Source organism: Haemaphysalis longicornis, unplaced genomic scaffold (genome assembly GCF_048455015.1).
Source record: "Haemaphysalis longicornis isolate Haplotype H1 unplaced genomic scaffold, Haemaphysalis longicornis Haplotype H1 scaffold_10, whole genome shotgun sequence".
In the NCBI taxonomy this organism is placed as follows: Eukaryota; Metazoa; Arthropoda; class Arachnida; order Ixodida; family Ixodidae; genus Haemaphysalis; species Haemaphysalis longicornis.
The window spans coordinates 106337237-106352438 of NW_027526204.1; the positions used below are offsets into that span (position 1 = coordinate 106337237).

Here is a 15202-nt window from a genome sequence, read left to right on the forward strand (position 1 = left end):
GCAACAGAGGCACACGTTATACTCACATGCAAAGTGTTTGGGGTTATCTTTGCGCTTCGCCGTCGCCACGGATGTGCTGCCGTTGCTGGCCGCAAATAAGTTGATTGATTGTGGGGTTTAACGCGCCGACGCAACGCAAGCGATGAGGCGCGCCGTAGTGGAGGGCTCCGGATTAATTTTGACCACCTGGGGATCTTTATCGTGCGCCTAAATCTCGTACACACGGGCGTTTTTGCTTTTCGCCTCCATCAGAAAAGCGGCCGCCGCGGCCGGGAATCGAACCCGCGACCTCGTGCTCAGCAGCGCAACGCCTTAGCCACTGAGCCACCGCGGCGGGTCACCGCAAATAAGTACACGATGATGTAAAGTAAGGTAAACGTCATGAAACAACGCATTAATTACCCCAAATTAATGGAAACTCTATCAAGTGTCTCTTTATGAACCGTTTCAGGGGCTCCGAAGCCCTCTCTTGACTACTTTCGGTATCAACGACAGGGTGATACTGAAACTAGTCAAAACAGGGCTCCACAACCCCTTTTGGCGGGAGAGTAGGGGCAATGCTGCCTGTGTCGGGCAGTGTCACACAGAGGGCGTGGTATACGATAGGCCTGTAAATGCAACCTGCGAACAGCTAGTCTTTTCCACCACGGACGCCCAATGGCTCGGCTCGAGCGAAATTGCGGGCGCTTGGTCGCGAAATACAACTGGCGAATCACTGCTTCGCACTTCCGCCAACTTTTACGTTGAGTGGAACTGCTTCTGATTCTTTATATATATATGCTCTCTTCCCCGAAGTACAGCGCGTACACGAGGGGATTAAAAGAAATACGAGCAGTGCAGCGCACAGCCTCCGACGCAAAGGCGCCTCAGAATAACTTACCGGCGTTACTTCTTCATCAAGCACTTCGCCAAAGAGTAGGCCAGCCTCTCAAAAGCTCAGTAAGAACTGCGCATGCTTGCAGTTTACCGACTTTGCAGTCAGACATTACAACGTACGTCGGAGGCTGTGCGCTCCGTTCGTATTTCTTTTAATCCCCCCCTACATGCATGTCAAAGCAAAATTTCTAGGTGAGTAGCTCAAGCATGTTTAAGATAGTTACATTTATGATTTAGTGTTTTTAGGAAGTCAGAGCGAAGCTGTATAAGGAACGTTCAGTCCTACACGCTTGCATACAACAGCCAGCTGCGAGCCCCTGACGCGTATTTGCGCCGTCCGTGTACAAAAATCTATCGACGGTATCTCGTGAAGTGGAGTTGAAGGATGTGAGTTTGCTCCAACCCATTCAAAAGAAGGGTGGTACCCTTTTTTTATCCCCTAATAACCCGAGCTTTCTTGGTTAAACAAACCAGGTGAACAACCATGGGGTCATGCCGACACCTCATGCCGACACCTCGGGTCATGCCGACACCTCTTCTACGAGGTGTCGGCATGACCCCACACGGTTCGTCTCGCGCGAGCACCGTCAGTCGCACGCACCACCCAAAGCAGGGGTGCTGTTAAATTGGGATAAAATGCGAGTTAGACCAATGAAATCCCGTATCTAACTGTTTGAAGTGATCGTAGAAGCCAAATTTCGTATTGATTTAACGATGGAAAGAAGATTCACATACGTGCGCCCTTGCGGACACCCCACAAAATGCGTAGTGACGTCACACTTGCAAGTTTGATTCATTCGAAAGACCTCGTTAGAGTAGCACTGGCCCCACTTCGCTCAAATAAGCTGTATAATGAGGAAAACAAGGAATAGGCATGCGACACCTTCGTTACGGGACACTCGTTGCGACTGACCGAGGATGACAAAATCCAACGCAAAGTATACGCAGGTATTCTAGCTTGCAGAACGAGCTATTTGAGTTTAAATTTAGTGCACATTCTCTGCATAGCCGTACGAACGGCGGGGTAAAAATGTATATTATCTCTATGTAAAAATGAAAGTTACGAACGCACACGTAAACATAGAGGCACCAGTGCACGTGTACTGCGAGCACCATATGCTGGCTATGGCTGCACAGCTGTCCTGCGCGTTGTCTCACTGGCCAACTGGTATAAGCAACACTGATTCATGTGACTCTGCTTGTCGAGCATGCGCGATGTTTCATGAAACGATTACTATCAACCGTAACAAAAATTATCCAGGTAGAGATCCGGTCAAGAACAAAACGAGTGCGGACAGAGGTCCTGAGTGGTACCGTAGCGCCATCTAGGATGAATGGCGTTAAACAAGGCGTTTGGTCGTTCGTTGCAGCCCTAGTCAACATACTAACAATTGTTTAAGTACCTGCCTTGGATGTTTCATGAAACGATTACTATCAACCGTAACAAAAAATTATCCAGGTAGATATCCGGTCAAGAACAAAACGAGTGCGGACAGAGGTCCTGAGTGGTACCGTAGCGCCATCTAGGATGAATGGCGTTAAACAAGGCGTTTGGTCGTTCGTTGCAGCCCTAGTCAACATACTAACAATTGTTTAAGTACCTGCCTTGGATACGTCATCGAAGACGTCACAAAACACGATGCAGCGGGAGAGAGAAATTTTGTCTTAAGTTGTTTAATTTCTCAGTGAATAAAGCATCGTTTGCTGCCGGTCAACCGCGGATGGCGGCACCAAAAACACAAAATATTTCGAATAAAACAAACCTGTATTTTGTCCTCACGGCCTCCTCAAATTTCAACATTCAGCAACATCGTGATTAATAATACCTTCCTATTTATTCAGGCATAGTTTATACCTCGTATACAGCCTACACCATCAAAAACCGCTAAAGGAACGGTATAACGACTGGAATTATGAGTCGCGTCCTTTTAGGTGCGGACTACCTTAGGACCGCACAGTGTCCGTCCGCGTCCGTGCGCATAGCATTTACAATCGCAAAAAATCCCACAGGCACCGGCAGAATTCCAGCCTGCGACTGGTAGACCAGACAGAGCTAGTGTTAGTCGTCTCACCCATTGGGCTACGACCGTGAGTTAGTAGCCGAGAGTCAAACGGCTTACTCCCTCGCCTATAACGGTGTGGAGGTATACCTTACGACCTCCCAATGCCCGTCAGCGTCTATACCCGTGCGCACACCACCATCAAGCGAAATTCGATTTGAGCCGTGAGTTGCAGTTTCATTTAGGGAATAATCAAGGTGCAACTCACGGCTCAGGTCGAATATCGGTCGGGGCACAAATCGGACGTCACTCGGGGCGCGACTTGGATGTAATTTCGAGTCCCCGTACTCCGCACCCTCGCCATCATCCACAGAGTGTAGATGCTGCCTTTTTTTTTTTTTTTCGTTCGCTTCGGCGTTTCGCTTCAACATCAAAACTGCGTCAAGGGTGAGTAAATACATTCGCTGAAAGTGCGTCCACTCAATCGTCAAACCTTTCAAGACCCAAATCGCCAACGAAGAACGAACCTATGGTTGTAGCGATTTTTCGCGCTCAAAGTGAACGCATCTACGGACGATTTAAATGTACACCGATACGCGTGATTGGCGAGATAAAGGTAAACATTTGTACTCCGAGTTCTTCATGATCGATGCGAGTATAGCCTCATCTGGAACCGTTCCTGTTTCGCGTTTTTCAAGAAACCGGTTTGGAACAATGAAAGCCCGGTTTTACGCACGCGCCGTGTGTCCACAGTTCTTATCAGAGGTTTTCGGTCACGTCACCGGTCTATAAACCTTTTCATCCGTTAATCTTCAATAGGATCATGACAGGTTCTGGGCTGTGTTGCGCATGCGCAGTAACATAATCCTGTCTACTGTGCCAATCATAAGACCGCCAGCACAGTCCACTGATAAAATGGTAACCACCAAGACGAATAATTTAAAAAAGGTTCATAGGGAAATGCATTAGTTTTTTGACAAGACGCCATTATTGCACTAAGAAAGCTTTCGCTTAAAAAATGTCCCATATTGAAAAAAGAAATTCCGTAGATGTTAGTCCTCGGACTGCCCAGCCAGCACCTAACGTATTCCGGGGCGTGTTGTGAGCGACCTTTCCGTCCCCTTCTGTGCGGGAGAGCTGCATTCGTGCAATTCATCCGAACGCGTGCATACCTAATTAAACAGGAACGTACATCAACGCACTCTGCTTTCCGTATGCCGAGAGCAAATTGGAGCACGGCCAGCGTTACCTTCCGCTATTATACGCTCGTTCATGCACGGTCGAGCTGCACTCGGCGTGCTTGGCCGTGCCTTATTTGGGCGCGCAATTCAAGCGCATATAAGTGCGCATGCGCACCACTACACATTAAAGAGACTGGAGCACTACGACCCGTTCAAAACAGAAAATCTGTGATTCCTGCGGCTTCCTGTTCTCATGCATTCGGGAGGAGTATGCACTGTTGAAGTGTTGGGAGGAGTGGTGACGTGCAGGAATAGGCGACGGGCCAAGTATAACTATTTTGTGTGCGTGCGCTGTTATCTCGGTGCCTCCGGCGGAGGGCGCTCGCGCGGTGGCAGGCCTCATAGAGTTGTTTCATTTGTATGGAACTCTATGGCAGGCCTAGGCCGCATGGATGCATGCACTCTCAGAGGGCGTGTACATCCTCCAGGCAGTGGCGTAGCCAGGGGGGGGCTGACCGGGCTTCAGCCCCCCCCGAAATTTTTCCGGCCGTCGCCGGTCTGCCTGTATGCCTGGTACGTCGCCTGCGAACAAAGCTGCATATCCTTTGAAAGTGCCATTAGTAGAAGCATTCACGACTCAATGTCTTCCCTACGCAAGGGTGTTTACACAAAACCACGGCCGGACTCGACTCTTTTTCCGCGCTGCGGAAAGGGCCGTGACAAAATGAAGCCCCTGAAGGGTGCGAACCGCTGAGGGATGATTGCGGAGGGGGGCAGCCCTGAAAGCCACGGCGCCTTCAGGTAAGCTCAGCGCACGGGACGACACAGGCATGCGTTGTGTCCCTTTGTGCGAGACATGTGGCAACACAGAGAATAATAGGCCGGCTGAGTACTTCTCAGCAGAGGAGATTGACTCGGCCGGGGAAGCAAGGAGTGGTCCGCACTAACTCGAGGGAAAAAAAAAGAGGGACCGCCGGTCATTGATGGTTTAAGACTGGTACGATGCAGGCCCGTAAGGGAACAGACGATCTTTGTATGTTAAGCAGAACAACGTGCACGCGGCGGTGGCTGACCACGGCCGCTCCATCTCCTAGAAAAGGGGAGATCAAGCGGCAGTGGGCACGTGCACATTCAAGACTCGTGCAAGGTAACTGAAGAATGCGATGGGGCTACGTAATGGATGAAACATGCAGTTTAGCTGGATGAATGTCGTGCGCGGGCAAAGGGCCTTTGCGAATGAGACACACAGCTAGGTACGCCCCTCTTCCTCGCGTCAGCCCTTCATTCTTCCTTTTTCACGTTTCTGCGAGCCCGGGAGGGTTTTGTTGGAGTGGGCTCAGACTGCGCGCACTGAGTGTCCCCTTCCGACGGCGATGTTGCGACAATCAATTTCACCCCTGCGATTAGGCAGCTTTGTTCGGCGGTATTCTCCCCTAACCTAGGAAACTGGAGAACAGCGGTTCGACAAAAAAGGCGCGCTGCAGCTCCCCGAGCCAGTCCCAGACTTTATCCTAAATGTGAAGGCACCGCGGTCACCAGCCCTGCCACAGGCAGACGACGTCGCGAGAGTAACAACGATCAGGTGGCCATATTCTACCTCGATCACAACTAAAGCCCCTCCATTGTGTCCACGGCCGCTTTTTCTCTGGACGGCGGCTGCCCAGAGCAGTGTATATTAAGGGCCTGAAACACAACGGCAATATGTCGCGAGGATAGAAGCGCCCCTGGTTTTGAGAAGCTCATGTTCCAAGTGCCAACACCCAAAAGAGGCCTCGAATTGTAAGTCATTTCCTCCCAGTGATTAATCCTTCCATGATCACTGATGTCTTTTGACGATGGAGGTTGCATTGTACGTTAAGTTGTGCAGTGCAGATCAGTTATGCATTCTCTGATATTTAAATAATAATTTCTTTATATTTATACGATGCCCCAGTACCTTGCGTCTGCGAGCTAAAATTGTGTATTTCGTTTTATTCCGAATGCAGTATTTGCGTTTGAATTGGTTGTTAAAAGCGCCCACGGTGGAGCGGATAGGTGATTTTTAATGAGGGAAAACGTAAATTGAACTCCTGTAACGCCTAAATATTTTATTATGCACGAAGTTGGAGAGGGTTACTCAGAGTGTATCGGGACAGCGTGAGTATCAGTACATGAAGAGTGAAAAATATATTTGTTCTGGCTGCAGTTTTAATAGTTTGCTTTTACTGGAACGAAACTCCATGTGATGTAGCCGCTGTTGCATTGTGTGCGCGTTATCGGGACTTTTGTTACCGCGTTTATTATCTACGCGTGCATCGACTGCTACACCAAATTTTAAACCCATAGCAGCGTACGTGCACAGCGCAAGTGAAGGACCTTCGTACTGGTGGCGAAGAAACGAACGTGCCTTTCTGGTAGAATTTTCCTTTAACTCTTCCTGGCCTTCTTTGAAGTTCTGTGGACGCATGAGTATCGTTCTTTCAAGGCTCAATCGGTCGTGCAAGACAACATAATTTCCTAATTAAATAAACGGGCTACAGACAGCAGGCCCCCTCAAGAGCACCAGCACACCTCTGCCCTCCTCCTCCGCTCACCTCACCCCCCCCCCCCCCCCCCCCCCCGCACACACACATACGGGTGCGCGCTGTTGTCTTTCTTCCTGAATCCACAACTGCTACTTATACATTCTAAAATGTTGCATGAAGGACATTTTGAGCAATCGTCAGCATTTCCTAAGTAACCGAAATGACCGAGGAATTATCACGGTAAACAACTTCGCAACTTTTAGCCAATCTATCCTGTCGTATAGCCTGAAACCATGCTTGAGTTTCAACATCACGCTCGCTGTCAACCAAGGAAATAGTTTAACTATGTCATTACTGTCCGCTTCATGCTGAAGCATGGTAGTCTTTGGTCTTTCTGTATACGGGGCCATGCCAATGCGCATGGTTTCTTGGTGCACTCCGGAAAACAAAATGCTGACTTGTTTCGCGCATCGCACCACGCCCGAAGGTCATGCTGGCTCTGCACAGCTGCCCAATCCTCCGTTTTCTGGTGGGCCAAGGAGATTACCAACATAATTTCCATTTCCCGCGTCTCTAACAAAAACTGCAAAACTCATGTGCGCCCTATACATTCCAGAGCCACCCATGCTTATGCACTGATATTTTTTTATCGTTTAGCTTTAAAACCGGCAGTGTGTATTCGGCTGAAAAATGGCAGTGCACGCGTCAGCTAAAAAAGTATGTCCTTTCATTGAAGTTTGAAACCAAAATGGTAGGACCGCATTATAACTCTTTCCTCAGATCTCACGACAAAATTCAAAACAGCAATATTTTGCTCAGATTGCACAGAACATGCCTAACCGCAAGAGTACGGTCAGGCATCGTCGTCTTTGCGTTACTATTTTTTCTTGCTAAATATAAAGTTCGATACAGCATCGAATGGTGAACTTTGCAGTGACTTGCTCTACCTCATCTAGGAGTGGTAGCTAAATGGGGTGGCTGCTCCAGAAAAGTTACTGGATAGTACACGCCTTCAGGCAGACTATAGGGCATTTATGCACGAAGCATTGAAAACTTGACAGGTAATAATGCAACTATTTGAGAACACCAAGCTCATTACAGCAGACTCTACATTTAGGCTGTGCCGAAATGTAAACCAGATCCATTATGTTACAAAGCACAAGCTTCTCATGTCCGCCCGGAGACCTGATAGAAGCTACGAAATGGACTGTGTTGAGACTCAAAACAGAAGCGCAAATTTAAACTGGCATGACTTAACAAATACCAATGGCTGAATTATTACGCTTTGGTGTGGACTAATCTTGCCATGTTCATGTAATTTTCGTGCTTAACAGCGCTGTTATTGCGCATGATGTCTGTGTGTTTAGGGTTGATATTTGTTAAAATTATTGCTAGAGATATAACGCTTCTTGTATGTATAATACATAGCCTCTCATTTTTTAAAGGCTACCGATAACGCAAGTGCATAGAATCGATGTATAGTGCACAGAATGAGCTCCATTGGCCTGACACTGGCCGCTACTGTGCAGGTGTACGCAAAACATTTTATTTTGCATTTTGGACAAGGACAACTAAATAAAAAAAATCTAATTCTTACGGCCTACGTCATTTTATTGCGGTTGTCATACCTATCATACTCCACACGTTGAGATAAAGCAAGTAATTGCATGAAACTATGGCCGTTTAATGCAATGCCTGCACAAGGTTCCTGTGCGTGCAATGTACGTCCCGTATCACGGGCAGAGATTTGTACCACGTGGTCTGCGGATTTCCGCCCTGTTTACAACTTCAGCTGGCACAAATACAATCATAATCAACACCAATATCATGAGAGAACCTTAAAGAGCCTTTTAAAGACAAAATACAACCTTGTTCAATTGAATAGCAACTAGCCTTTGGTAACTCGCACAGCTCCATTCCAATCACAGGCGTTTTTTAAACCGAAGCAATGCAACAAATGTCAAATTTTTTTAAAATTAGCTCTGCAGTGAAGTGATATCGGCAGGAGTGGTATATATATAGGCTAGCACTAACGCGTAGTTATGAGTGTGTTAACTGCACGTTAGAATTCAAATGATAAGATCAATGGAGGCCCGTCTACAATCGCGCAATCATGTTCCTTGGCGGTGACTTAAGTCGTTGGGCGCCAATCGTACCAACAAGATCCTGAACTGTCATAGTGAAATCGCCGCCGGAAAGGTGGCGGGGATTCGCCATTGCTTCAAACGTTTAATTTAATATTTTGATTATTCCTTTGAAGATTGCGATAAAACTGGTATCATTGATATCGGGACAAGGCAGACTTTTGAATGAACCAAACATGTATTTTATCTTCATAGCCTTTAAGGGCGCTTGCAAACTACCGCACTTTTTTTGTTCGGGGGGGGGGGGGGGGTGGGGGGGGGACGAGAACAATCTTAGCCCCCCCCGAACAAAAATCCTGGCTACGCGCCTGCCTCCAGGCACCCTGTAGACACATAGAGTTTCATTCTAATATATATATATATAAATATATATATATATATATAAGTATGAAACTGTACGGCTGGCTGTTCTTTCGATTCACCTAAACTGCGCGACCAGGTTAATTTCGTCATTCATTCAGGATACTGTTCCGGTAATGCATACCTTTTCGGCCCCGGGGTTAGACCCAGCAGACTTTCAGGAATAAAGTCCACTTGGTCAGCATACCTCAAAATAACTCCGGCAGATTTTATTTAAATGTTACTAAGAAAAAAGAAACTCCGCGAAGACCTGAACACTTCCTATGAGTTGCGAATACCAAAGCACTGATGTCCATTCGAATGCCTAAATAAAAATACGAGCGCATACCATTTTTGGAAACAGCCACTGTTGTCAACAGACCTACACTCTTCTTATTCTAGTTTTTGCATTTTGTTATAACAATGCGCTGTGCGAATATACAGTTGAACATTTTTATAACGAACACTATTATAGCGAATTGTCGGCTATAGAGAACTAAATACGCACTTTGGTTGGTCACGCTTCATTTCAGTGAGACTTATTCTTTTATAACGAAAAAAAATATTTGACCAGTAGGCTGAGACGCTACTTGGAAAAACTCCCGGCGTCCCAATCTGCAGAAGTTTGCCTGTTTTGTCAAATGAACTTTGTTCTGTTGTGACTTCCCGTTTCATGTTCTGGTTCGATGAGCTTGAAATGCAACAAGGAGAAAGATAAGTGTTACCTCGCTTATAGTAGGTTCGAAGATTAAAATAATGCATTTTTGTATCAAGGAGTCTTGCGGGAGCCAGATTACCGATTGGTTTGAACCGATTTCTAGCTCTTCTGTTACAATGAATATCGGATATAACGAAGTAAATTACTGTCCCGCTCTACCCCACTGCCCACTACAACCGCCCAATCATGTTTCTCGGCGGTGGCTTGCGTCGGCAGCAGCCAATCGCACGGGCGAGATTTTGTGACGTCATAAGGAAATGGCCGGAATGAGGGCTGGTGAGTCGCCACTGCTTGAAAAATTTTCTTAATATCGTCATTATATCTTTGAAAATCTTGGCATAAAATTTGCACCATTTTATGGGGACAAGGCGGTCTTTTTAACGAACTAAACTTGCATATTTTGTGTCTTCATGGGCCCTTTAACGACTGTGCGCGGTGATTCCGAGGCTGATAATAGGCAGTTTTAGCATATCGTTACCATGTTTGCGTTACCGTTTACCGTGTTACCGGAAGCGCTAGTGACGGTGAAGCCTGTGCCGGTAAGTTACCGTTCGCGGTAACTCTCGCGCTGCACAGTCTACTCCCGCAAACACGGTAAACAGTAACGTAAACACGGTAACGCTATGCTAAAACTCTCTAATGCAGAGTTTTAGCAGTCCGTCTGTTCTGTCGTGTACTTGTTACCATATTGACCGGGACCCGAATGCGCCTGCGCGCGCGAAAGGGCCAGGAGTAAGGGCGAGGAGGCGCACCCGACCGTGACGAATGCACGGGCGTGGCGAAGGCCGGCCCGCTGAACTAATCCCCCTACCGCGACGAATGCACAAGTGCCCAGACAGGTCCTGGTCAACACGGTAACTACGTACACGACGGAGCAGACGGACTGCTAAAACTTTCTAATAGAGAGTTATAGCAGAGCGGAGAACCGGTCCCGGTACGGTACTCGGTACGCTTGCGCATGCGCACTGCCCGTTTTTATCACCTCGGCGCAGGCGCAGTGGCACCGGTCGCCTACCGGGTACCGTACTGGGACCGATTCTCGTGTCTGTTATAACTCTCTATTAGCCGAGCCCCCATGTCAATAATGAAGCTCTCAATATACACCCGTCGGCCACCGTGTTACCATAATTAAGAAGGCAGCAAGCGGAAACAGCAAAAGGCTAAACAGACGTCGATTTATACAGCAGTGCAAAGGAGGCGCGCACCAATGCAAAAGACATTCACACGCGATTTTTCACGCATAGTTGAGACAACGAACGAGAAAGAAAAAAAAAAGAAACGTAATATTAAAAAACGAATAGCAACAGTAATGTAAGACATCGTTGCTTTCATTGCGTATACGGAGTACGAACCTTTACTTGAATCAGTGGCGTCGTAATGAGGGAATGTAACTAGGCCAGGGACTGCATATGTAATCCGGCTCCCCCTTCTCTCTTTCATACACACAAAAAATAGTAATTCCAGTGGCAGTAAAACTTATTGAAATTACAAAAAAAAGCTCTTACCTTCCATGGGCGCCGAGATGCACTGCTTCAAAGACTTCATCATTTCTTGTGGTGATGCGTGGTGGGACTCCTGTTATTGCTTCCCGGCAAGTATAATCCACTGGCTGCGGTCTTTTCACGTACAAAACAGCGATACGCTGAGCAAGAGGACGCACTGGCGAGTGGGCCCACGAGCGACTTGCTCTGTCGTCGCACAACACTTTGGAGACGGAAGCGCTGCACAGTCCGCCGTTCCCGAGGCTACTGCGCACAACACCAGAAGCGAGAATCTAAACAAACACTCACACTACGCGGTTAAAGTTTACTGAAGGGTTGCAACTGTTTCTGTAAGGAGTAGATGTATAATAAGGAAGTGTGTCATCTAGCGGCTACCACGCCTTCCCAGTGACGCGGTCGTTGCAAAACAGTGTAGACGGCGAAACCAAGCTTTCGAAACGTGCCCGCAGAAGGCGATCCACTGATCTCCGCGTGCTTCGCGAGATAGATAAGTCGCTAGCACTGAGCTTCGCACGGCTTTCTTCCCCAAATCGCCACAAATCACGATACGCAAACGCGCACTTGCTTTGAGCCAACTTTTTCCGCCTTCGAAGCCGCAGCGACCACGGGGTGTGCGCTGCAGAAGACGTTCTCGTAAAGCGCGGTGTCACCAAAAGTCACAGCAGACCAATCGTCCATATCCAAGTTTCTGGGCTGTCGAAGGCACGATTTCAATGGGATCGCAATTTTTTTTCCAGCTCCATAGGCCTTCTGAAGACGCCTGCGACGCTGTTGAAGTATCCGCGAAGAAATTGCGCCCAGAAAAGCTTTGATTCCTATTTTTCCGGGCTCATGGTGGTGTGTGCTATAACCGTTGCCTAAGCGTGTTTTGTGCTTTTCTCACTTTCACAGATCGCACTTTCCTCGCAATCCCCACGCACTTACAACGCCACACGCTCCGGTGATGTGCAGAGAAGGTCACAGGTCACAGAAGGACGTTCAGTCAACACTCCGTGTTTCCACCAGCTACGCGCACAATTGTGTCCGACGAGGACCGCGCGCTCGCGCACGTGACCGACCAGCTGTTACAACTAGCCGATAGTAACACCGTTCACACTGAATTTCCTCGTCAATCTCACAGCGCAGCAGCACGTACCATCAGGGCGTCTCACACTCGCAAGAAGAGAAGTCCGACCATGCGCAACGACTTCCAAACCGCGACGGACTGACGCGCCCAGCGCATGAGCGCTCGAAGACCGACGAATGACGCACCGCGGGCGACGCTTGCACGCTGACCTCTTCGACGACTCGGGCGTCGTCGTCGTCACCGAAGCATATGCACGACCACGACGAGGAGGAGCGGCGACCGGCAGAAGGCCAGCTCAAACACACGCGCGCGCTGCTTGAAATCGCCGCACGTATTCGGTTCTGCAGCGCTGGCGCGCAAGCTTCCCTCGCCTGCGGCACGTAGCTAGCGCCTGGACGCCCGGGTACCCCCTCGCGCGAAGCCGTTCCACGCGTCCTCGCACGCGTAACAAACGGCGGCAACGAGTGTATGTGTACGACTCGGCAGGGCGTCCCCAAAGGAAAACCTCTGCGCCCACTCTTCTTCATTTTTGTTTCCCCTTCCTTCGATGCTCTTTTCTTTTTTGTTCGTTCCAGCCGCATGGTTGTTCCTGCTCCCGTGTATTACGGTCATTACGTAGTCTATTTCGGATCTGCCGTGAACCGAGGGAGGAGAGATAATGCTCTTCTCTCTTTCTTCGTGAGCGTGTGTGCGGCACCGTTTCTCGGTCGAGATCAGCTGCCGCAGGTGGAAACAATGAAGACACCCAGCCTCACATGAACTCGCGGAGAGAAGGGAGGAAGATGCGGCGAGGGAAGGGGTTATGAAATTGGTCTTGGCTCCCAGTCGCCTGTTTGTGTCTATGTTAGTGTATATACGCGTGTATATTTCTCTCGAAGCTGGACGTCGGTAACATGCGTGCGAGCAGCGAGTGGCAGGTGGTCAGAGGCTCTGCCAGCTGTCCGCTGTCTATTGTCCTAACTTTATATTGATGGGACTCCATCACCCTTCCCTACATCCTCTCCGCCCCCAATCACTCAAGCCTTCAACGCTGCCTCAGTAAGCTGCAATGTTCCGTTACCGTGTGCGAAACAAGGAGCTCTATTCCTAAAGCTTTCAATGCAATAAGGTTTGGATGTAAGGAAAACACGCATCAACTGAGAGATTGAAGAATAACGTTTGGGCAGCGTGGCTATTTCTGAGGACTTGGTCCACAAGTTTACGTCTCGGATAAAATTCTCATTCGCTTGCTGCCCCTTATTTTGCAGTTGCAGGCAGATAGAAGTATTATTGCTTATAAATAATTAACTCTGATCAATGTAGCGCAACACTTTGACGAAAGTGGGACAGACTTGAGCGTGAAGTGCAAAAGTATAGACGGGAACTGGGGCAACTTCATTCAAATTATGACACAGTACCAGAAAGAAAAATAGCAGTGGTGTGCGAGAATTGGCTAAAATCATGGTAAGCGTATTTTTGCATTTCGTTCAGCTGAAATACATTTGTGATAAGTTAAATTTGCCTTTTAAGAGGAATCTAAGGAAACTTCGTTCGACTGAAGCCTTCGTTCAAGAAATGTTTCTTCACAGTTCAAGCGTGCTTACTGCATTTCGTAAACTTCCAATTCCACGCCTGGAAGACAGCAGTCTAGAACGCCACCAAGGAAGGCTTAGGGGAATATATGAAGGCGGGGGTCAGTCCCCACTCTGTACGCGAGTTTTTCTACACTTTCGTTAATAACATAAAATAACAAACGTTATATTCACTAATTATAATATTATTTTCAAAAAAAATAAAAATAGAAAAGAAGTTTATCTATCCTTGGCTTTCTAGACTGCTGGCTTTCCTTTCTGTATTCCCTCGACAGGTCCCGAAAAAATCACAATGAAATTCAGTTCCCGCTGTAGAAAAGAGTGCAATGCAATTTGATGCCTAGCTTGCATCGCTGCACGAAGCGACAGCTGAGATGAAGAAAAAAAAAGTTATAACTACATGTTTTAGCGATTTCGGCGCAACCGTTGCCGGCATCCACGAAACTTGACACGCAAACGCACTTGGAATCGATTAGAACTCGAGCGGCAGTATACGGATCCGATTACGGCGCCGGAATCCCGAGGTCCGGGCCCGCGAGGCCAGGTGCAGTATTTTGAGAAATTATGTTGCACTGCGTCGTATTTCGTAGAACCCTAAAAAGGACGCTAAAACTTGTTCGCGTTTTTACGCGTGAGCGTTAACGTCCTTACTCGGCAGATTTACGTCGCGGGTGTTTGAAATCTGCCAGTTAAAAGGGCCATGAAGACAAAATACAACGTCGGTTAGTTTCGAAGAACTAACTCTTAGTAACTCACTCAGCTCCGCTCCAGCCATGAAAGACGTTTTTTTTAACCGAGAAAAAAAAAGACAGAGGAAATGTTAAAAAAACTTTCAAATTTCGCGCCACAGTGACGTAATGTGGGCAGTCGTGACGTAATATGGGCCAGCACCGAAAACGTAGTCATCAGCATGCCAATTGCCCGTTAGTATTCAAGTGATACGATCAAACGGAACTAGAGGATCCACTGTCCAGTTCTGCTGCTTGGTGGTAGCTTAGGTCGGCGGCAGAGAATTGTAAAAACAAGATTCTGTGACGTCATAGAAAAGTTGCCGGAAAGTTGCTAAGGAGGCGCCACTGCTTCATATGTTTTCCTTAATGTCTCCGTTATTTGTTTGCAATTTGCGATAGAATTGGCACCACTGTTGTCGGGACAGATCAGTCTCTTTAATGAACTACACTTGCATTTTGTGCTCATGGCCCCTACATCGGAAAATGAGCATTCTTGTTTTTCACGCCACCGGCATGCATCGGCGGCAGCCAAGAAAGGGAGTTTCCAGGCAACGTTTTTCTGTCGGAGCG

At 47.9% G+C, this 15202-nt stretch overlaps 1 protein-coding gene across 1 annotated transcript in view; it reads right to left on the reverse strand.

Annotated features, from left to right (window-relative positions):
• The window catches only part of LOC144159053 (ras-like GTP-binding protein RHO), a 33517-nt gene extending 20892 nt beyond the window's left edge, over nt 1-12625 (reverse strand). The window contains exon 1 of the mRNA XM_077690306.1: nt 11268-12625. Coding sequence (XP_077546432.1) covers nt 11268-11310 — 43 coding nt within the window. The 5' untranslated portion in view covers nt 11311-12625. The remainder of the gene's footprint in view (nt 1-11267) is intronic.
• Between the last annotated feature and the right edge of the window lie 2577 nt (nt 12626-15202).